Source organism: Alligator mississippiensis, chromosome 1, assembly GCF_030867095.1.
Source record: "Alligator mississippiensis isolate rAllMis1 chromosome 1, rAllMis1, whole genome shotgun sequence".
NCBI classification, from domain to species: domain Eukaryota; kingdom Metazoa; phylum Chordata; order Crocodylia; family Alligatoridae; genus Alligator; species Alligator mississippiensis.
Genome location: NC_081824.1, coordinates 423566742 through 423590985, shown reverse-complemented (window position 1 = coordinate 423590985; position 24244 = coordinate 423566742). Strand labels below are relative to the sequence as shown.

At 41.3% G+C, this 24244-nt stretch overlaps 1 protein-coding gene across 4 annotated transcripts in view; it reads right to left on the bottom strand.

The window, feature by feature from the left end:
- STARD13 (StAR related lipid transfer domain containing 13) overlaps window positions 1–24244 on the bottom strand; it is a 514731-nt gene that overhangs the window by 421715 nt on the left and 68772 nt on the right. For 3 of the 4 annotated variants that reach the window (XR_009456449.1, XM_019498243.2, XM_059717011.1), the window contains exon 2: window positions 15240–16133. Coding sequence is in view for 3 of the 4 variants with exons in the window: in XM_019498243.2 (XP_019353788.1) it covers window positions 15240–15989 (750 nt within the window). In the remaining variant the exon portion in view is untranslated. Of the gene's footprint in view, window positions 1–15239; window positions 16134–19753; window positions 19853–24244 lie in introns of those variants that run through there. The other variant, XM_059716971.1, reaches the window with a different exon arrangement.

Here is a 24244-nt window from a genome sequence, read left to right as displayed (position 1 = left end):
GGCAACAGAAAATGGCTTATGGGACTTTGCCACCACCATCATTTTGTTGTGACAGGTACATGTTTTCCTTGCAGAAGCATCCAGAAAGTAACTATGATATCATCGGACACTATAACAGTGATCTAAAAGAACCCTCTGCATGTATTGAAAGATTCATTCATCCCTTCAGCATGTTTGAACATACAAGGAGACAGACCTGGGCCATAAGCATCATCTGCATGTTGCCAATTAAATTAATTACTTGCAAATAAAACAACAGAGAAAATCAATTCTTTCAGAATTAGACCCCTAACAAGAACAGTGTTTGTGCTTCAGCTCTCATAAAAAGATTTCCACCTGAACAGTACCATCAGAAATGCATACAAAAATATGGGTGAGAACATATTTAAGGATTTCCAAGGAAAGAAAAGAAGAGTGGATTGCTGAGACCAGATGGGGTGCCTTTGCCAAAAGTAACAGGCAAAGTTACATCTCCTTAAGGCTAACCGGCAAGGGGAAATTATAACATAAAGTGAAAAAATATAGAGAAATAGATAATCTGCTAAAATATTCAACAAAAAAAGACGGAGCTAATATTGATAGATAGAACTAGGGTGCCAGTCAAAAAAGGGATAATGAGAATTCAGTCCCAGACCTCAAAAAAAGCTCACAGCTGATTTTGGTTGCTGCTATGACAAATCAGTAAAAGAAAAACATGGAAAGAGTAGACAACCTGCAAAAATGTAATGCTAACTGCAAGTAAGTAACCTTTGGGAAACTCAAAACAACTGCCACTAAACTAAAGAATTTAGAGGGGGCAGGCCAGGGTAAAATAACTTCAGATCTTCACAAAGCAAGCAGCAAAGAGAATTTGAAAATGCTGCTATGACTTTTCAAAGGAGAGAAAACACCAGCTCGGAGAAATGAAATAAAAGATTTACCTAAGAAAGCAACTATAATGACTGTGTATTATCACACTGCCATCAGTCCCAAAGAAACCCTACTGCACCCACAATGCTATTGACAGGAGATTTTGAAAACAAGCTCTTTTAATGCCTCACTTGTTCTTGCATTGATTATATTTTCAAACTATGTAACTTAATTGAACAAAGCAACACAGTTCATCCAATTTGTACTCACCATCCTAATTTTTACTGATTTTCAGAAAGTTTTTGACACTAGAGCAAAAACACCTGTGGTGAATATGGTAAAGTATGAGTTTTTGGTAAAATTGTCCACATCTTTTAGAATCTGTATCAAGATACCAAAATATGCTGTGATCTCCAATGAGGAATTAACTGGTTTAAAGTCACTGGAGTTATACCAGGGTATATCTTCTACTTTTTGTTCTTTGATATTACTATTGACTACCATGTCCCAGGCCTCTGGCAGCTAGAATTCTGTGGGTCGATGGAGTGCTTGGAGATCCGGATTGTGCTGGTATCTCCCCCCTGACTATACTGATATATGAAACACAGGAATATATAATTGCGCTCTGGTGTAGTGCCCGAAGACTGGAAGAAGGCCAATGTGGTGCCTATCTTCAAGAAAGGGAGGAAAGTGGATCCGGCTAACTATAGGCCCATTAGCCTGACTTCTATCCTGGGGAAGGTCTTAGAAAAGTTTATCAAAGAGGCCATCCTTAATGGACTGGCCGATGCCAACATCTTAAGGGATAGCCAGCACGGGTTTGTTGCGGGTAGGTCTTGCTTGACCAATCTCATTTCCTTCTACGACCAGGTGACCTATCACCTGGACAAGGGAGAAGAGATTGATGTCATATATCTTGACTTCAAAAAAGCCTTTGATCTGGTTTCCCATAATCACCTCTTAGAGAAACTGGACAATTGTTGCCTTGGGTCCTCCACGATCCACTGGCTGGAAAATTGGCTCCGGGGTCGGACCCAGAGGGTAGTAATTGATGGAAGTCACTCATCGTGGTGTCCTGTGACCAGTGGGGTCCCCCAAGGCTCTGTCCTTGGACCCATACTGTTCAACATCTTCATTAATGATGTGGACACTGGAGTCAGAAGTGGACTGGCCAAGTTCGCTGATGACACCAAACTTTGGGGAAAAGCATCCACACCAGAAGACAGGCGGGTGATCCAGGCTGACCTGGACAGGCTCAGCAAGTGGGCGGACGAGAATCTGATGGTGTTCAACGCCGATAAATGCAAGGTTCTCCACCTGGGGAAGAAAAACCTGCAGCATCCTTATAGGCTTGGCACTGCTATGTTGGCTAGCACTGTGGAAGAAAGAGACTTGGGGGTCATCATTGACCACAAGATGAACATGAGCCTGCAGTGTGAAGCTGCGGCTAGTAAAGCGACCAAAACGCTGGCTTGCATCCATAGATGCTTCTCAAGCAAATCCCGGGACGTCATTCTCCCCTTGCACTCGGCCTTAGTGAGGCCGCAGCTGGAGTACTGCGTCCAGTTTTGGGCTCCACAATTCAAAAAGGATGTGGAGAAGCTTGAGAGAGTCCAGAGAAGAGCCACGCGCATGATCAGAGGTCAGGGAAGCAGACCCTACAATGACAGGCTGAGAGCCCTGGGGCTCTTTAGCCTGGAAAAGCGCAAGCTCAGGGGTAATCTGATGGCCACCTATAAGTTTATCAGGGGTGACCACCAGTATCTGGGGGAACGTTTGTTCACCAGAGCGCCCCAAGGGATGACAACTAGGTTGAATGGTCATAAACTACTACAAGACCGTTTCAGGCTGGACATAAGGAAGAATTTCTTTACTGTCCGAGCCCCCAAGGTCTGGAACAGCCTGCCACCAGAGGTGGTTCAAGCACCTACATTGAACACCTTCAAGAGCAAACTGGATGCTCATCTTGCTGGGATCCTATGAAGCCGGCTGACTTCCTGCCCTTTGGGCAGGGGGCTGGACTCGATGATCTTCCGAGGTCCCTTCCAGCCCTAATGTCTATGAAATCTATAGGAAAAAAAATAATACACGTGATAACTTAGTTGGAACTGCTAAACACTTAGGTCTTATACTCAGCAAGTCAAAAACAAAGGTTATGCAAGTCAGTATGACACTGGTGGTTCTACTTTTCTAGCAGCCTTTCTGCTACTGTTGATGAGTATAATTACTTAAGCAGGCCTTTTTATACCGCAGGTAACCTGTATCTACAATACAATGATGTAGGTGGAAATGGCCAGAACTGCTTTCTTCCACTGTAAGTGGAAAAGGCCATCACCTAAATATGAAAGTCTAACTCCCTCAGCATCAGAACTTAGCTAGAAATCTTTAGAAGTAGCAAACATACACTTTTATATGTGAGAGTAATGGAAAAGAAACAAGTCTACCTGACAGAAGTTTGACCCAGAGAGACGGTTTAATAATAACTGAAGCAACAATTTCACATACCAATAACTTGAGCAATTTCCGGTGATCACAAAATATTCGAAAAGTAGGGCTGGAAGGGAACTCAAAAGGCCATCTAGTCCAGCCCCCTGCTCAAGGCAGGATCACTCCTGACTAAACCATCCCATCCCAGTACCTTTTGAAAGTTTCTAAGGATGGAGATTCTACAACTTCTCTAAGTATAAGAGCAGCAACTGCAGCACCAACTTATCTCAGTGCCTCATAGACAGGAAGGTACTCCTAATTTCCAGCTTAAATTTCCCCTGCTGCAGTTTGAGGCCATTGCTCCTAGAGCCTACAGCCACAGAGAAAAGCCCATCTCCATCCTCTCTATAATCACCCTTTGGATATTTGAACACTTACCAAATCCCCCCTAAGTCCTGTCTTCTCTCCAGGCTAAATGACCCTAGTTCTTTCTGCCTTTCCTTGTAAGTCTTGTCTTCTAGGCCCCTGATCATTTTTTGTTGCTCTATGCTGGACTCTTTCCAAATTGTCCACATCCTTCTTGAAGTGTAGGGCCCAAAACTGGACACAGTACTCCAGGTGAGGCCTCACCAGTGCTGAATAGAGCGGAAAATCAATTCCCCTGATTTGGATGGGATCAAGTGATGACTGATCTCTACCTTCTTCACCTGACAGAATGAGAAGTGGATGTAGTACATTATTTGTTAATGTTTTCTTTATGAATACAGTTATGTAATTCTTTTTTATGGGGTTATTGACTAGAGATTGGTATGTCAGTTATATCACTGCACTTATTGCATAAAGAAGATTGAACCAAATTCGGAATCTGGATTTCCAATAACTATAGCAATATGATTCTGAAATATTCAAATAAACATCACAAGTAAATGTCTTAATATCCTGCATATTTAAGTCTGCCTCTCATTTTATGTACCAAATCCTAAAAAAAATTGCCTTGTAAGTATATTACCTGCTTATCCTTTTCCATTTTAAAAATAAGCATGAAAATGTACTAATAGCTTATGAATAAAGGTAATTCACAGTGTAATTAAAACAACTCTAAAGGCCAAAGATTTACACATGAATACCACCCTATGGCTACACATCGTGCCATAATAATTCATCATGATCCTACCTCCTGTCATCTCTACTACTTAACTGCAGCACCAAGTTGAAAAATAACTCATTTTACATTTCTGTCTCAGGCAGTTTGAAAATCTATTCCAGGGTTGTTTTGCTGATGCATATTGCATTTTGTTTTCTACATTTTCTTGGTGTTTTACTGTTTTATAATCTCACATTTTAAAGAACTGATTAATAACATGCAGAATGATGGAGATTTGCAACCTCGTGTGCCATAAAGAGCCAATGGTAAACAAGTAGCTATTTAAGTTAAGACATTTATGGAAGCTATTCCAAACCAGCAGATTCTACCACTTATTATTATTGAGTCTCAAGTATTTCCATTTCCTTTAATAAAGCTAGCGGCAGAAATGAGTAAGGATGGTAGAAATTAGCCCATGCCTCTGTCATGAGGTGTTTTTCTTCTTGTTGTATATACATTTTAATCACTTTAGTGCTGTTGAATGTGCTGTATATTGAGAAAATCAGATTGCTAGTTCATGATGTACAGTATTTTGTGCAACAACTACTATTCAGTGGCTGCACTAGGTATTATGCTCGCATCTTGAGATGAGAAACACGATAGGTTCGATAGTATATAGCCTAGCCACAATATACCAGAGTTCTTCAATTCTGATGTGTTCTTACTTCATTATACTTGTAAAGTTCTAGTAGTACTGCTATTTACTGTATTGACATTTTCTAAACTGAGATTTTTGCAATCAAGATATTCATCTTTGCAATAAGAAGGAAATTGACAGCATATCTCCATTTCCATCTCATCACATCATAGTTTAAGCTTATCGCAAAATATACTATGTCTTACTTGGAAGATCTATAGTGTTGAAGTAGGACTGCAACAAAGGGAGCAAATATATTGTGGACAAAGCAATGCTCATTCACCCCTAGATTTGAGAAGTGTTAAAATTAGTGAAAAAGTTCTTTTTCAAAAGTCATATAAAGGTTCCTGCCATTTCTGACCCAGAGCACACCTAATGAAAAGTTATGTATGTCTGATATTACTAAAACAATGTGGATTTTTTCATAGATTTGTTTATTGACTAGCAAAGATGCATCACGATCAAAATAACTATCAGCTTTCCTCCAAGTCCTTTCCCATGTTTGAAAAACAAATAAGGGCTAGGACCTTCACAGATTCCAAGTCACAATATCTCTTCCTACCTACTTCATAGAGTATGTGGTTAAGGTTTGCTCTACTTTTGAAGTGGGAAACCCCCAAGTCTTGAAGTGTATGTAAAGGAGAGAGAAATGAGGAGAAAAGTGACTGCCAAAGGCTATTCAGGTACCCACCACAACCACTCAGATGGTCTTATACTCTGCAAAGAAGGAACCCAAAGGAGATCATGATAACAGAGCCAGCATGATTTTTCATATGAAAGACCCTATAGACTTGCAGCTATTCTCTTTCCTATCCTGTTATAGAAATTCAGCTGAGGGGTGGGAGAGGGGAAGAGAAAGAAGAGGAGAAACAGAAGTCTCCATAGAACTGGAAAGAAAGAGATGAAGCCTCTACTATATCCTCTGACCAATCTCTGTATGTGTTGCCTCTCATATGACTGTATTAAAGAACAACAGAACATGGGTATATAATTCACATTTGGTGGCCAAAATCAACCAAATGGCCCAAATTAATCATTTTATAAGACTGATTGCTACAATATCTTGCTAATTAGCATTGAACTTGTTTTTTCCATTCTCAATCCTTTTTTCTTTAATGACTTCCCCATGGTACTTTGTTCATTTGTTGTCAAAGATCCATTATTCCTTCAAGTGAAAGCTGATTATTATTTTTTTTATAGAATCTGTTCAAAATATATTGGAACATTACACAAAACAATTCATTTTTTTCCAAAGAATCATATCTAAAGTTAAAATATATGGTTTAAATATACTTTTGTGGAATTGATCTTTTATTTTTATATAGTTTGTCCTCTGGGCTATTTTGTCACATTTATTCATATCCAGTACTACCTAGCACCACAATTAGTCCCACTGAAGTCAATAAAATAACTTGTAGAGCTAGGTACTAGTGAACATAAGTATTAACTGCAGAGATAGAGTCCAAGCTTATCTCATTGATTTAGCTCACATCCCAGCCTACCTTCCAATAGAAAGGCAAAAGGAGAAGTAGGACCACCCTTCACTACAGTGTCTACATAGCCTCATCAAGTCTTGAACGTAGTTCAGTGGGGATTAACAGGTTCAGTACATTAGGTTCCATGTCTCAAATGCTTTGGCTAGCAAACTGAGACAGTACAGTTATTCACCTTTCTGAGATATCATTCCTTCTTTAAGGTTTTCTTGGTAAGATTTATTTACATGGAATTCCATGTACAGGAAAATCTGTCCACTGTGACCAACTAACATAAGAACAGGTAAGAATCAAGAAGGTAAGAAACAATGGGCCCCTTGGGACTCGGAGCGGGGGGGCAGCAAAGGCACCAGTCGCAGGGCTCAAGTGCCTATATACTAATGCTAGGAGCATGGGGAACAAGCAGGATGAACTAGCGCTCCTGCTTGCACTAAACACCTATGACTTAGTGGGGCTAACAGAAACCTGGTGGGATTCATCCCACGACTGGGCGGTACATATTGAGGGCTATAGATTGTACAGAAAGGACAGGTCGGGGAAGAAAGGGGGGGGGGTTGCACTTTATGTCAGTGAGCAATATACATCAACCCTCATCAAGACAGAATCCAAGGTTGAGGAAGTAGAAGGATTGTGGGTTAGGCTACATGGGGGGCAAGGAGAAAGGGATTTGGTGGTAGAGGTCTACTACAGACCCCCACACCAAGGGGAAGAAATAGATGCGGGGCTCCTGAGGCAACTCTCGGAGACCATAAAAGCTAAAGAGGCGGTAGTCATGGGGGACCTATACTACCCGGACATCTGCTGGGAGACGCAGACGGCAAAGTCCCACCGCTCACGCAGGTTTCTAACCTGTGTACAGGACCTCCACCTGACACAGGAGGTACATGGTCCCACTAGGAGGAATGCCATACTGGATCTGGTATTGACAACGGGGGATGACATGATAGGGGACCTCCAGATCGGTAGCCATTTGGGAGACAGTGGTCACCTAATAATAGAATTCACCATAAGACGTCGAGTGGGTAAGGTATCTAGTAGGGTGAAAGTGCTAGACTTTAGGAAAGCTGATCTCAATGAACTCAGGCGATTAGTCAAGGACGCACTGCAGAGTAGGAGTTTTGAAGGGATGGGAGCCCAAGAAGGGTGGCTGTGCCTTAAGGAAACGATCCTTCGGGCACAAAGCAAGACGATCCCCGAGCAAGGCAAAAGATGGAAAGGGGTCAGGAGGCTTCCCTGGCTGACCAGAGAAATCCAGGGCAGCCTAAGGGCCAAAAGGGGAGCACATAAAAAGTGGAAACAAGGTGAGATCACTAAAGATGAATATTCCTCCTCTGCTCATGCTTGTAGGGAGGCAGTTAGACGAGCCAAAGCTGCCATGGAGCTGAGGATGGCAACCCAAGTAAAAGACAACAAGAAATTGTTTTTTAGATATATTGGGAGTAAAAGGAAGGCCCAGGGAGGAATAGGACCCCTGCTAAATGGGCAGAAACAATGGGTGACAGACAGGGGGGACAAGGCTGAACTCCTCAACGAGTTCTTTGCCTCAATGTTCCTAAGTGAGGGACACGACAAGTCTCTCACTGGGGTTGTAGAGAGGCAGCAGCAAGGCGCCAGACTTCCATACGTAGATCCTGAGGTGGTGCAGAGTCATTTGGAAGAACTGGATGCCTTTAAGTCGGCAGGCCCGGATGAGCTCCATCCGAGGGTGCTGAAGGCACTGGCCGACATCATTGCAGAGCCACTGGCGGGAATATTCGAACGCTCGTGGCGCACGGGCCAAGTCCCGGAGGACTGGAAAAGGGCTAATGTGGTCCCCATTTTCAAAAAGGGGAGGAAGGAGAACCTGGGCAACTATAGGCCAGTCAGTCTCACCTCCATCCTTGGTAAAGTCTTTGAAAAAATTATCAAGGCTCACATTTGTGACAGCCCAGCAGGGCAAATTATGCTGAGGGGAAACCAGCACGGGTTTGTGGCGGGCAGATCGTGCCTGACCAATCTAGTCTCTTTCTATGACCAGGTTACGAAACGCCTGGACACAGGAGGAGGGGTGGATGTCGTATACTTAGACTTCAGGAAGGCCTTCGATACGGTATCCCACCCCATACTGGTGAACAAGTTAAGAGGCTGTGACGTGGATGACTACACAGTCCAGTGGGTGGCGAATTGGCTAGAAGGCCACACCCAGAGAGTCGTGGTGGATGGGTCGGTCTCAACCTGGAAGGGTGTGGGCAGTGGGGTCCCGCAGGGCTTGGTCCTTGGACCGATACTCTTTAATGTCTTCATCAGTGACTTGGACAAGGGAGTGAAATGTACTCTGTCCAAGTTTGCAGATGACACAAAGCTATGGGGAGAAGTGGACACGCCGGAGGGCAGGGAACAGCTGCAGGCAGACTTGGATAGGTTGGACAAGTGGGCAGAAAACAACAGAATGCAGTTCAACAAGGAGAAATGCAAAGTGCTGCACCTAGGGAGGAAAAATGTCCAGCACACCTACTGCCTAGGGAATGACCTGCTGGGTGGCACAGAGGTGGAAAGGGATCTTGGAGTCCTAGTGGACTCCAAGATGAACATGAGCCAGCAGTGTGACGAAGCCATCAAAAAAGCCAATGGCACTTTATCGTGCATCAGCAGATGCATGACGAATAGGTCCAAGGAGGTGATACTTCCCCTCTATCGGGCGCTGGTCAGACCGCAGTTGGAGTACTGCGTGCAATTCTGGGCGCCACACTTCAAGAAGGATGCGGATAACCTGGAGAGGGTCCAGAGAAGGGCAACGTGTATGGTCAAGGGCCTGCAGACCAAGCCCTACGAGGAGAGACTAGAGAAACTGGATCTTTTCAGCCTCCGCAAGAGAAGGTTGAGAGGCGACCTTGTGGCTGTCTTTAAGTTCATCACGGGGGCACAGAAGGGAATTGGTGAGTATTTATTCACCAAGGCACCCCCGGGGGTTACAAGAAACAATGGCCACAAGCTAGCAGACAGCAGATTTAGATTGGACATTAGGAAGAACTTCTTCACAGTACGAGTGGCCAAGGTCTGGAACGGGCTCCCAAGGGAGGTGGTGCTCTCCCCTACCCTGGGGGTCTTCAAGAGGAGGTTAGATGAGTATCTAGCTGAGGTCATCTAGTCCCAGCACTCTTTCCTGCTTATGCAGGGGGTCGGACTCGATGATCTATTGAGGTCCCTTCCGACCCTAACATCTATGAATCTATAAAGAATTACTCAAAGTCTTTCAGTCAGGCACAATTAAAAAATAATAGGGTTCTCTGACACAAGCACCATTTTGTAGCAACTTTCTGTAGAAGTAGAAGAGTTTAAAAGACTACACCCAGATCCATATACTACGTACCTACATGGAATGTGGATAGACATTTAGATGGCTGATTAAAAAAAAGCCCCCAGAGGGAACTGATACATTAACTATACTATACTGGGAGTGTGCCTAACATACCCTTAGCAGAAGGGAGTCCTGGCTTTCAGTCCCTCTCCCTTCACTGTTTTCACATTTTAAACCAGACAGTCACTGAAGGGGGGGCGGGGGAGGGAGCAGATAGACTCTAAGATGAAGTAGTATTTGATGAATACCTATGAAAGCTTATGCCTCTGAACCAGTTACTCTCTGCCTTTCTTTTTCCTGACTTCAAACTAACACAGCTAAGTACCCCTCTCAGGACCTGGCAGTGGGACCCAGGATCCCAACCTCATTGAACTATGCAGTCAGGCTCCCCTTTGCTCACTCCCTTTTTTATTAGGAATGTTGAATTTCTGGCTGCACAGCTTCAATAGGAGGAGTGAAGAATTTTCCCCACACCTGGGCTCTGGTGGGATTAATGGCTTTAAGCCTTTTAGGCTGAAGAGGGCCAAATGACCGGGTAATTCTAGCTCTAGGCAAGTGTTCTACCTGCCACAGTATTATGCAAAAGGTGGGAGGCTGCACCACCATTAGATCCCAATGCTAGATTTAGAGAAGGGTGAGAATTCAGAAACAATGCAGTGTTTAATCTTCTGACTGGCTAGCTCCAGGCTGAAACAGACTGAGACCAACAATCAGCTGATAGGACAACTCTTATGGCTAGAACATCAACATTAAGGGTTATGCTTTGTTTTGGAAGGATAAGGTTGGGAGAAAAGGTGGTGGCATTGCTGTATCTATCAAAAATATACATACTTGTTGCCTGGTTCAGGAGGAAGACAGTAGCACATCGGAGTGTATTTTGGTAAAAATAAAGGTGAAAGCTCCAGATATGATTTAATGGTGAAGGTTTGCTATAGACTTCCAAGTCAGGAAAAAGAGGTGGACGAGGCATTCTTTCAGATGACAATATTATCCAAAAATTATGAAATGGTAGTGTTGGGAGTCTTCATTTTTTCTGGATTATCCGCTGGAAGAATAGCACATGCAAATGTAAAATGTTGAAAAGTTCCTAATTTGTGTGGAGGACAACTTTCTGTTTCAGAAAGTTGAGGATATAACTAGGAAATCATCTATCTTGGATCTTGTTTTGACCAATTGGGAAGACCAGGTTAATTCAATGTGAAAGTGAGGGGAAACTTGGGAGGAAGTGAACACAGTATGATAACATTCATGATTATGAAATGGGGAAAGCATGTGGTAAGCAAAACTAAAACACTGGATATCAAAATGTGGATTTCAGCTGACCCAAGGAGATAGTAGACATAACACCGTGGGATAACAGGCTGAAAGATAAAGGGGCTCAGGAGTATTGGAAGCTTCAGAATTTGAAGCCTAACAAGCAGGTATTCTAACATGCTGGAAGCATAAGAAGAATAGCAAGAGACCAAAGTTGCTCCACAAGGGGCTCCTAGGATTCCTCAAAAGTGAAAGGAAAGCCTACAGGCAATGGAAAAACAGGCAGGTCATGGAGCATACCAAAAAGTAGCAAGAAACGGCAGGAACAATATCAGGGAGGTGAAGGTCAACGATGGACTACACCTGGTAAGGGAAGTTAAAGACAACAAGAAGAGGCTCTATAAATATATTGGTCAGAAAAGCAAGAGCAAGGAAGCCATGGGTCTGCTGTTAAATAGCTAGGGTGAGCTCTTAACAGAAGAAGCAAAGAAGCCAGATCCTACCATTTTACACATGCTGGGCTCTGCCACATGGCGAGATTATTTCAGTGGGATTATTTGCACAGTAGAGTGCTACTTGGGGTAAATGAGGTATCTCATATAAAATAGGAGTTACCACCCTAGTCCTTACAACATTTACTGCTGCACAGTTATGCCATGTTAGGAGGACACTTTAAAGAAAGTAAGCAATCTTTTGTTACCTATAGAAGAAATAATAAACAATGACTTTTTGTATTTTAGTGGTTTTAAGCTTAGTTTTTTCTTAGCAACTAAACTGTTCCTTAACCCTGTTTAGGTCAGTATTGACATCCAGCAATAAACAGATCAATAGAAAGTACATTTACTTAGGAATGCCCTACAGGATAGATCCTAATCATTATTTCAAAGTCAGCTGTGGTAGTATGAAGTTAGGCATCAGGATATCATTCATACTAACATGTTGGATATCCCATAACGATATGGTAAAGGTGATTTGTTACCTTTTTTATGTTTCAGGCCTTAATAATTACTGCTATTGGCAGAGGCTTTACTCTGACAGTGTCTACGGTTAGGTCATTTCTTTTCACTACAGTGAAATTATTCTGTAGCCTCACCTCTAAATAAGAGAGAGAACTAGACAGTGATCCATGTCATTAGCATGGGTCTGAACTAGTCATGCTGAGAGCTTCCAGAACAAAAATTAATATGACTTACTAAAAATTTCACAGGCTACACTTTTTTTGTTTACTGGAGGCTTTCTTACAGTGATATGTACCCATTTAAATATAGAAACACTCTGACAGAAGGATTACACATTTACATTATTAAATCTGCACCGCTTTCTAAAATGTTTTTGACATGTTCTCAGAGATTTACTAGGCTGTTCCACAAGCTTGCCTAGAAATTTATAATCCATTCTGTTGTACTATAAGATGCATCCTTGAGTTTATTTTATGGCACGGGCATAAAGTAAGCTAAATGACAACCAGTCCTAGCCTCTCTTATCCACAGGAATGACCTTCAGTATAGTGAAGTAAGAGGATGTTAGTCTTGCAATTTGATGCATGTTTACATTAATAGAAATGCAGACACTACTGTTCTTGAATGAATGCAAAAGCATAAATTATAGTAACAGCATAACAATTCAATAAACTGTTTGTCACTGGGATTTTACTATGAGAGTTATGTAACATGTGGTCCAGTATTTCTGAAAAAGCCCAGTATGAGGTTTTCTAATAGCAGTAGTTGGTACAAGTACCTCAACAGACTTAAGACTACAACAACGGTTATAATGATGATCGAAAAACCTTAGGAGTTATGAAGACAAAATATGCTTTTAGCTGAACCAGTGAAGGGTTCACATACTGTGACTGAGAATTATTACCCCAAAATACAACAGATACTTCAGCTGAATTCTAAAATAAATTTACTGATACCTCATTTTATTAATAGATATGGTGAGAAGTGTATGTTTTCCTGTAACCCCAAAGATATTGACATTAGAGTAAATGTTAACTAATTTTTACCTTTTTTTAAAGTGTTCACCCATCTAATTCAAGCTGTTTCATCTAGATGAAATAAAGCAATAGCTACCCATATGATAAGCATAGTGTTTTGCAAAGCAAATGGCCAAGAGGCTAGCAGTGCCAAATATGGAAAAGTAATTATCATGTCACTCAAAACACACTGGATAGGATTTCAACCAAGGGGCAGACAATGAGTAACAATCCAGTATTCTATACCTCCCAAGAGCTCTCTCATTGCTGTTTCAGTTCAGTTTATTACTCTCATAAAAAACAACTATGATCCCAAAGAATATTTTGCTTTCACAGCATAGTAATAAACAGGAGGAGAAACAGTCCTACTCTGGAAGTCAGCAGCAAAATTATCATTGATGTCAACAGGCACCAGGCACAGAATTGTTTCTTAGGATACAAAACAAGATTCAGAAAGAAGCAAGAACGAATTAAGCATTAGATATATCATATTTTCTTATTTAAATGTTATAGTCCTGATTTGTACTCTTTCTTATGCTGTCATAAATCAGAAGTTATTGGAGCTATAATGGGATAAACTTTGTGTAAGTGTTTACAATCTTATAACATATATTTGAGGGGAAAAAGGAATGTATAGAAGTAGGAGATGCTGAGGCTGTAAGTACCTTACATCACTGTAATCAAAGCTCCTTGACAGCAAAAGTATTAAGTCAATATTAAAAAATGGAAAAGATGACCAGGCAGGTCTGATAGTCCATGCAGTTTAAGATTGTAGATTTGCTTTCCCCAACTACAGAGACAGCTGTGCATTTTTATACTAGAGCTAAACTTGATTTGGATCCAAGTATTGGATCCCAGACTAGTGAGAATTCAGTTGGAAAGTGTGTATGAATTTTATTATACTCCCCCAGTGCCAAAGAACATGGGTTATTACTCAAACAATTAATGCTCAAAAGACTACAGTTTGGTTCTTGTTACTGTATTTCCTTAGAGTTGTCCTGAATCTCTTTTTTTTCTTAATAATAAGAATTGTATTTTTCCTTAAGAAGTTCAATGGCATAATAAGACAGATACAGATTATCTATTTAATGGATCAGTTTGCAACCTTGCTTGTATGTTAGCACAGGGAAATGAGTATGAAATTTCCCCTTCCAATGGCTCTCTGTATTATAGATCACACCACCAAGGAGTATATATAAGAAGCAACTTCCACAGAGCCACTTTACCCATTCCACTCCCTGACTGCAACCTTAATTATGCCTGCTTAGAGCTATCCACAGCCACTGGAAATGTATTTCAGTGTTAGCCAGCACAGTGGCACTTGTGTAGCAAGGGAGAGAGACTGCACCAGGTATAGACAGTCTCTGCTGGAGCAGGAAAAAATGAAAGAGCCAATTTTCCAATCTGAGGATAAAAATGAAGTTTAAAGCTCAGGCTAATGGAAGTATAGCAAGAAAAACTGAAGAAATAGTTTTGATTGATTCAAGTTTTTCCTTTTTCATCATTTTGAAAATATAGTATAATTTTGTTGTTACTGTATTGTCAGCTGTGTATGTTTCTTTGGATTAATAATAAATTTATAGAATGGACAAAGTTTGACTTCTGGCAGTACATTTTAATTAAAGAAGAAGCCTAGGGCCAGATTATTGGTACATTCCAGCTGCTTTATGCCAGCCTGATGCTGCAAAGCAACTGTAAAAAAACATTAACTAGCTAGTTAAATTTGTTTATAACTGCTTTGTGTTACCAAATGAGTCCAAAGCAGCCAGAGCAAAACAATAAGAGCCAAGCTCATTACAGTTTTTTTTTGATGAAGACCACAAAAGAATAAACCAGGGATCTATGGATTTCAACAAATTTTTATGGAAGGAGGGATGGGGGTGTAACTTTTGAGTGTGCTGTATAGAGAGCTTCAAGAAAATGCACAAGGATCGTTCATATCGACGCTAACATTTTTTTATATTCAAACTAACCTATTTATAGATTAAGTTAGTACGCTCCAATTATAATTACGCAGTTAAAAAGATATGAAATTTTAGCAATCTGCACCCTCTTAGCTGAACTAAAATAATGCTGCATAGGTACAACTTGTCTGGTTGGAACAAGAAATTAGCTTGTCTTACCACCAAAGCCATTTGCTTTTCTTCCCTTTTGTGGTTATCCAGGGTCCCTTCAGAATGCTCACAGGAACTCTCTACATGATGGATATGCTGACTTTTGCAGTGTTCTTGTTCTTCTCTTTTTCCTTGGGAAACAGCCCTTTTATGAAGACCGTTAAGAAATACCCCAGGTTGGGGCAGCTCTGTAAATACGTCATCATCACCACCCCTCTCCTCGTCCTCTTCAGATGTTTCTGTTACTTCACAAAGATGGAATTTAGCATTAGTTCCAAGTGATAAAAATTCAAAGTCAGAAAAAGAGATAGCACTTGGTTTGTGTTTCCTCACTCTGATCTTGTGAACCCTTTCTGATAGCTCATCTGAGCTTCCTCTTGGAAGGAATGGGGAAGGACAGGCGGTATGTAAGGGCAAGTGCACAGGATTGTAGTTAGATTTGTGTGCTGAAGAATATAGTAATTCTTCACAAAAATGCTTTATATCAGGTTCATCAGCAGCAGTGACGCTGCTTATAACCATGCCAGGCTCCACAGATGTCTCATTGCAGTTTATTAGGTATGACATAGATAGAGAACTGGATTCAGGCTCCAGCAGAATGTGCTGGACTTCAAATTGGCATTCCCATTCTTCTGCCTTTGTTTCATATTCTTCATTCATTGTGTCCTCTGAAGTCTCCTGACACCTGGTAGGTGTAGAATCAGGTGACACCTGCTCCTCTTCAAAAAGTTTGTTGTCCATTCCAGAAATTTCACCCATCAGAGGTTCAACTCATCTTCATTGCTGGAGATGTTAAGAACCATAATTCTTTTGTCTGAGTCCCTTTCTGTTTTCAAATCCACAATCATAAGATCATTGTTAAGACCTGGTCATTGATACAAATATTCCAAATGTTTTCTGTTCCTGAAATTCAAAGAGATAAATCATATAAATGTTAATGCTTACATATTGAGTGAAATAGCAAAAATAATCTTTAAATTTGAAATAACAATATCAAATTAAGAGACAGATCTTTCCCTCAAATGTTAGCTATAGACATAAGAAATAAACTAAAAATCTAAGCAACTTGGCCCATTGACATCACAGGCTATTAAGAAAGATTAGTTAAATACAGAAAATTTTCAAATATTAGCTCTAAATCAGCTATTGTACACAGTAGACCAGAACAATTCTGATGTCATTTATTTACTGGATAAACACTATGTATTTTAAACTGCCTAAATATGCCCTTATATGCTTGATTGTTATCTGTTAACTCCTTGAGGGGTTTTAGACCTTTTTTATTGAAGCTAGTATAAGTGGGGGTGGGGTAGTTGACAGAATATACTGAAGTCAAACAAAATTAGATATTTGCTGTAAATTGCAAACAGAGATAACATTGAATTCTGTCTCTCAACTATTCTGAGCTCATTATAGCACTTGCAAACAGCAAAATGATCAATTTTTAGGTCTCTCAGGACACAAAACAGAAAAGGTTTAACACAGAGTTTCAGTTCTGAGCTGGCAGTTTGGTTGTTGATTTCATTACTGAGAAGGACAAAACTTCTTTGCACAGTTTTTATATAGCTAGTCTAACTTAGATTGGGTTGGCCATTTTGAGACCAATATAACTGTCCTGAACTCCTGTACAGTTCTCAGCACAGCTCTACGGCTGGGAAAACTCAGCTGCTGGCCCCAGCCCAGGGCTGTGCTTATCCTACCCCCTGCCCTGCCTCCTGGCTCCCAGCTATCTTTTTTAGGCACCAGCCCCTCCCACCACCCCCAAATGTAACCATCCCTCTGCAGACCAGCCAGCCCCCCCCACCCCCCCTAGAACCTGCAACCCCCCCATCCTGCAAGCTGCTCCTGGTGCCAGTTTTAATGGCATTTGCAAGGGTTGGGAGCTGAGGAAGTAAGTTGGGGTGAGAGGAGGGGCAGGTGGGATGTGGAGGTTGGTTCACTACGGGGGTTGTTCATCTGGGGTAGGGAGGAATCAAGGGCCTAAAAATAGGCCCTGATCCTGAGGGTTCGGGAATGAGAACCCTGAAGACCCCATGAGCTCCCTAATCCCACCAAACCCTCTGGACCCCAGCAAGCCCCTGCAGAGCCCACCTACTCCCCTGATATCCCCCATCCCTATTATAGAGGCTGCCTGCCCTGTCAACCCCTCCCCATGGACCCTGCCTAGCCCCCAATTTTTCCCACAGATGCCCGATTCCCTGCCCCTCCAATTTCCTTGAGCCTGCTTCCCCCCTCCCCAATTTTCCCCACACCACCCAAGCCTCCCTCTGCTAGGCCCCTTACTTATCTTAGATTGGGTGACTGTTGTTCACTTGATCTAACCTCCTGGAGTGTCTATACATATCCACAGAGACTACCTCCATGTTCTCAGGAACTTTTATGTTGGAACAGACCGAAGCCCTACCTAGTCCTCTACCCTGTATTTGTTGGTGGCCCTATAATTATAGAAACCTCTGAAGACTCTTGATAGACTGTCCAATCCATTTCTGAGGGCCCTGCTACACATTCAAATTAAAGCTGGATAGAAACCAGTTATAGAGTGGTTACACATTTTCAAGTGCTAACTTTATTGCTGGTTGACTCTTATAGCTAGTCATTTTTATCATGTGATAATTATTTTGCACGTGTGGCTGTTCTAAATGCATTGCACAATTAACCAGTTAATTGTGTGATAATTACTTTACTTTGTACTTGTGTCCGATCCAAACTTATTGTGTGATTAACCATTTAATAGTATAATATACGTAATGTATAGCAAGGGCCTTAATCTTGCTCGGATCTTTTATTTCATTTCAATGACCTCCTCTGGCAGTGACTTCTACAGTCTAAATATACATTATCTAAAAAAGTGTTTTCTTTTATTGGCTTTTGAATTTCCCCTTTTGACTGAAATGTTCTCTTGTTATGAGAGGAACCTAAAATTAGTCTTTTTCTGTGCTGCTGTAGAGGGTAGTTTGAGGATGGGAACCAGGGAAAGAAGAGGTTATGGTTCCACAGGCTTCATATTTCATCCTTATACCTTGGGATGTGGGGAAGTGAATCAGAAAAAACAAGAACCATAATAAATGCAAGTGAGAACTGATACATAGACATTTCATGGCTGTTAAACACTGCTCATAATTGGTGGTAGTGTGGATTTGGAAAACCAACCTACAGCAAATTTTAAAACATATATGGAAATTAAGAATTGAATCAGTTGTGCTGCACTGATTACTCACATGAAAAACTGCAATATAGATCTAAAAAACTGACTGCACGTTAGTACTTGCAAAACCTGTAGAATACCTGGAGTGTTAATACTACAGGTATGAACATCTGCACTCATGGGTTCTAAATGCAATAGTAATCGTTCTGTATATGATCATTAAATCTTTAAAAATGGAGGAATGAATTTGCACAGGCTTTAGTGAACTGAGGTCTGTTTTCTTGCTAGATGAGGTACTGGGCATTTTTAATGTAGAGAGAATTTTTGTAAGGAAAATTTCTATCAAACCCAGAAGGAAATAAAATAGGTGCTACCTCAAAGGCTCTCACCTCTTTTAGTCTGACTGATTTCAAATTAAGATAGACTTTAAAGCTGTTCAAAGACAGCCAAAAAAGATGCTTCATAAGGCATTTTAAAAAGTTCTAAGAAGTGCTATATAAAAGCATACTACATGTACTATTCTCCTTTTATGTATGTGATTTGTATTTGCAGCCTGTATCTAAAGAAGGGTTCATGCAAATTTACATTAAATTTAGCAAAGATTTTTGACAGAGTGGGCAAAATGCTGCCTCATAGCTGGGTTATGATCTGATGCCTACAAATAAGAATATACATATTCACATATATAGACTTTAAGTATGTTCATATTCACATATAGTTCATGATATATCAGCATGAGCCTAGCTTCTTTGTATACCCAAAGCTCTCATTAAATGCATCAGATTTTGAGCAGAGATCATACTCAAACCACCTATTAAATTTAGCCATCAAACGGGGAAAGTTTACAAAACCTCTAATACCTATGTTCTCTACTCCATTTTCTTTAAAAAAGAGTTATTTACTTACTTATATTTATAATAAATACTTGGGGGAGCAAATGCTGCACTGGCAATGATCATGCCTTTCTCACATGATAACTATAATAAGTCAGCTAAATTCTCTCTTAAAGCCTTGATTAAATTGATACATTTTACTTGTCTTTTGGATTTTTATTTTCAATAAAGTTGGTGTGTTAAAAAAGCTGATGTTAGAGCATGTACATGTGTGGAATTTTCTTAATTTGTATTAAACCAATTTAGAGTTGAAATGACACAGTTACCAGTACTGACCTAAGCTGAAATAACACAAGCCTCATTTTAAAATAACTAGTTCTAATCCTCAAACTGCCTTACACATTTGTCTCCATGTTACAGCAGCATTGTTTAATGGTTCTTTTTGATTCAAACTATCTTCCCTAAGGAAAAAAAGAAGAAAGATTTGACACACAGACTAGTAAAAACTAGATTAGGAATACTACTGTTACTGATTATATTGTTACCTGTTTTGTAAGATAACCTCATATTTTTCAATTCAGTTAATTTCCATCAGTGCAACAACAGGAACTCAGTAGCCAAAAAAGATCCTCCAAGTGTTGAGACAGAACAGAGAAAGAAATGAATAGATCCTTAACAAAAGGCATTTCAGCTTGCTTGCTGCACAAGAACTCTGTCAACAGAAGTATGTGTGAAAATCCCTGGGGCTAGAACAGCCTTCTGCAAGCACTGGCCAAATTATTCAGAGAAAGACACAGCAAGAAAAAAAAGGGGGAAAGGGAGCATGAGAGAAAGAGAGTTCATGCTTGGTAGGAACACTATAATCATCCTTGACTGTGAGGGATTGCCGATGGTGAGGTACTTCTAAAAATACTGTGTGACCTCATTCCTCATACTATACCAGACTTTGCCTTTGACACTTTGCCTGACACTGTCACATTGGGGCACCTGGACTCAGTTGCACACTGAACACATTTTGTGTAGGTTGCTATCACTTTTTGAAGGGACTGGCTGAGAAATTCCTTTTGAAGTGACAAAGGAGTATTCAAATCAGCTTCCCCTCTTACTTTTTAATTCTAAACATCAGTTGTTCTTCTGGAAAGTGATTTTGAGAGCTACATTTACAGCCCTAATTTCACTAGGACTCCCTCCCTTTTGCCAGGACAATTTTTCACTTGTTGTTAAGCATAGACACGATATAGGTCAGTGAGGACCCTGGCACATGTCACATTTAGGACACAATTAACCTATTAATCGCACTATAAATAGTAACCCTTCCACACGTTCAGGGAATTAATGGTGCAATAAAATGAGAAGCCTGCCACGAAAATGTTCCACATATTGTAGAACAGTTTTGCAGCTGATTTCCATTGTCCCTTAGATTTTAACATGTGGCTGGCGGCATGTGGTGTAGCCATGTATGGGGTTGTATTTCATGGGTTTAGGTGCAGGGGCAGGAGCCCAGCAGGTAACAGGCTTCCCCCGATGCCAACAGGCTGACAGCCATATGATGTAGCTGTTCGTGTGGCTGCACCCTGTGGTTTTCATGGTACTGAGGTGCAGGGAGCCCATCAGCTAGGCCAGGGTGCCAGGTTTCAGCAAGCTGCAGGGCTCAGGTATTACGATTTGTACTGTTAGCATATGCGTATCTAGCCAAACCAGGCTATAGCCTGTTTGGTGACTGAGTTCAGCTGACTAGACCCCCACTGAATTTGGCTATGGGACAGTCCTCTACAAAGTGAAGCACAGCCTTCAGCCAGTTACATCCTGAGTCTGGACTGTGCAGAAAGCCCAGAGCACACTGGCTTTGAACAGTGTGGTAATGGAGTGTCGTTAAGTGAGCATGGTAGATCAAAAACTGTTTGCCAAATTATTACATTTTCCACTGGGAAGTGGTTAATCGGTACTGACAGGATAATTTACTCTGCCAGCAAAATGCCACAAAGAAGTCATGACATGGCAAAACTGACTATAGCGGATATCAGGATTTGAGGTGAGCTGGAGAAGGATTAAGATAATCCTGGTAGAGTAGGAAGTGAGGTAACCTTTTGGTCTTTGCTATCATTTTGGCTACATCATCTTCAGAACTGGTGTCTGATAGCATAATGTTAGCCAGTACTGTAGCTAGAGTAGTGGTGTGGGCCTTAAAATCCCTAATGCTATGCATATGTTTACATGGAGTTACACATCAAACAGCTGAGGGTGGGAGATTAGGTCCCTGAAATGTTGCAGTGTGTGTGTAGCCATGAAGCATAACCAGAAAATTGCATGAATAAATTCTGCTAAGTTATAGTTTAATTTTAAAGAAGTATTTGGAGTGGTTTTTATAAGAACAGTGCAAATGGAAAAGCAGCAACACTCATTTTACTTGTGCTAGGGATCTGCCATTATAACAACTACCATTATATAACATCTTTCATAATGACTTATCCACAAGCATTTTAGAAACTGTGCCGAACCTTCCTGACTCATTTTATTGAGGGAGGGAAGGAGGAGTGTGTGCACTAATTGTTGGGCTTATTTACATATTAGGCAACCTGACTGACTTCATTAGGGTTACATAGGTTATACATCTGCACAGAATTTAAGTCACTCAGCAATATGCAGCCAATTTTAAACGGGTTTTTATCCCACTAGAGCTCTCCTGGAAACTCTTTTTCTTCCTCTTCCAAAGTGAAGGAAACAACTTATACTATCAAAAGTACTTAAATTACCTCCCCAGATGGACTAAGCTACACCAGTAAAGGGACTGCATTACCTATATATTTTATGTTATTTGGTGGCATATGTATATCAATTAGGAATATGAAGTTTTACACTATCCCTCACTCACAAAACTATTCCAGCAAAACTTTTCAAAGAGTAAATCTTGGGGGGACAGAACACCTTTCAAATCTTTGTTCTGTTTGCAGCCAGGAGTGTGAGATGCAAAAACAAGTAAGAGGTATAGAGGGCTACAAGTAAATTTCAGTACAAGACATGGGGCCAAATATAAGTAAGGTGCCTAAACCAAGATATAGGCAGACTTTAGGTACATAAGGTCAAAACTGTGATCCATCCCCCCCAAAAAAACCTATTCAGTAGCTGCCTAAACCCTGAAAATGCTTAAAACTCATTAAGCATTAACCTGGCTTGCCTTGAGAGTTTCCTAAACCTTTGCAATTCTGCAATCTGTCTATACCCAGAACTGCCGAATGTGAGCAGCTCCGTGCCTAGTTTCCACCCAAACCCAACTCAGATCCACAAACCAGAGCATGTGATACTGATGCCCCCTGAAGAGCCTAATCTAGTAGATATGCTCTGAGCATAATTAATGCAGGCTGATAAGATCAGGTCCCACAAAAATCACAGCACTAGCTACTGTTTAAAATGCAGCTGAAAGAAGAGGTGCTTCTGTGTATGCCTCTTATGTAAGACCCTAGAAAAACATTCACCCAGGTAGTGGGAGACTTGGGTTTAATCCCACCTCAGAGTGAAGGGACACCAACATCTTCTACGTCCCAGCATAATGTTCTTTCTAGTCACTAGACTTCACATTATTCAGTGTAGAAGAAGCATGCAAGAGCTATTGGGGTCAAAAGGAGAGCGAGAAATATGAAGCATAACTATGCAGCTTAGTGGTTAGCGTGTTTAGCTATCAGGACAGAGGAGTGCCACACTCTAGGAGCTTCCTGTGTCTTGTGTATCAGCGTTTCCACACTTAAAAATGGTGGTTGGGGCACTTGAACTAAAGCCCGTTGAACAAGTTTTAGTTCAAGTGCCACTGCCACAATTTTTAACCAGAGACGCTGATACAGGAGACACAGTGGCGCTTTAGTTAGAGCAGCTCTCCGAGATCCCATTCCCAGAGTATATGTAAAAATGCCCTCTGTAGCCAGTAAGTATTGTATTGTATTTATTTAGTCAACTTTGATCTCCCTGTTCTAGCCACTGATTTTGTCTTGAATTTAGGAATGATTCGATAAGTGGCAGGCAATTCTTTCGGCTGGAGCACTGCCTAATGAGTTTTGCTGACCTGTTGAGGGCTGCAAGGATAGCCCTGCCCCCCTGGAGGTCCCCAGAATCCCAGGTAAGGCTTTTGGGGCCAGCCCAGTGCTGGCCCCAGCCTGCCCTACCCCACCCAAGTTAACTGGCTGTGCGCCAGAGTGTGTACGGTGCAGGCGTTTCTTGGGGACAACTAGGAGCGGCACAAGGTGCACCACCACTAGCTATCCTCAGGGAAACAAACATCCATGCACATCTGGACACAGTCACTTTTGGATATCAGGAGTCTGCCTTGTTACAGGGGGGAGGGGCATCTTTGCTGGTCTTTGCTATTGTGTGTGGAGGTGATTCATGCCATATAATTAAATTCAACCACTTAGCACCTTATCAACCCTCCTCCCAGATCTACAAACAGAGAAGCATTGGTGTAAACCTTTGCAATGCATTTTCAGCCCTCATGGTGTTATTGAAACCAAAGATGTGAGACTTCCTCATAGCAGGTGCCAGATGGCTGATTTTTCTCCTGTGTCTTTGTGAACTGCTGCTTGAGAACTTGTCAATTGGCCCAGCACTGGGTCCACTTGTGGTCATGTTCTCAGGCTGCCTTTTTCCTTATGATCCTCTTATACACTTTCTTATTTCTCTGGCTTGACTTGAGAACACGCCGACTTTCAGTCTCATCCCAGATAGTGATGAGATCAGTTACTTCTTCTGGAGTCTAGTTGTTGCTGTTCTTGGTCTGATCAGACTGTGGGGCCATGGCAGAGGGAGGCAGGCCAGCTGTGTGGGCCATCCTACAATTGGCAATGATCAGAGGATGTGAGCTCCAATACTGTTTTTAAGTTGTGAGCAAACAAAATGGCTGACTAGTTGCCATGCAGGGCAATCAGTAGTTCAAGGAAGGGTGCCACTGGGGACCTGGGCAGTAGAGTTTGTTGGCTAGGGTTATATTGATGGCACAGAATGCCAGATGGGGCACAACTGGGGCTAAAGCAATGCAAACTGGGATACCT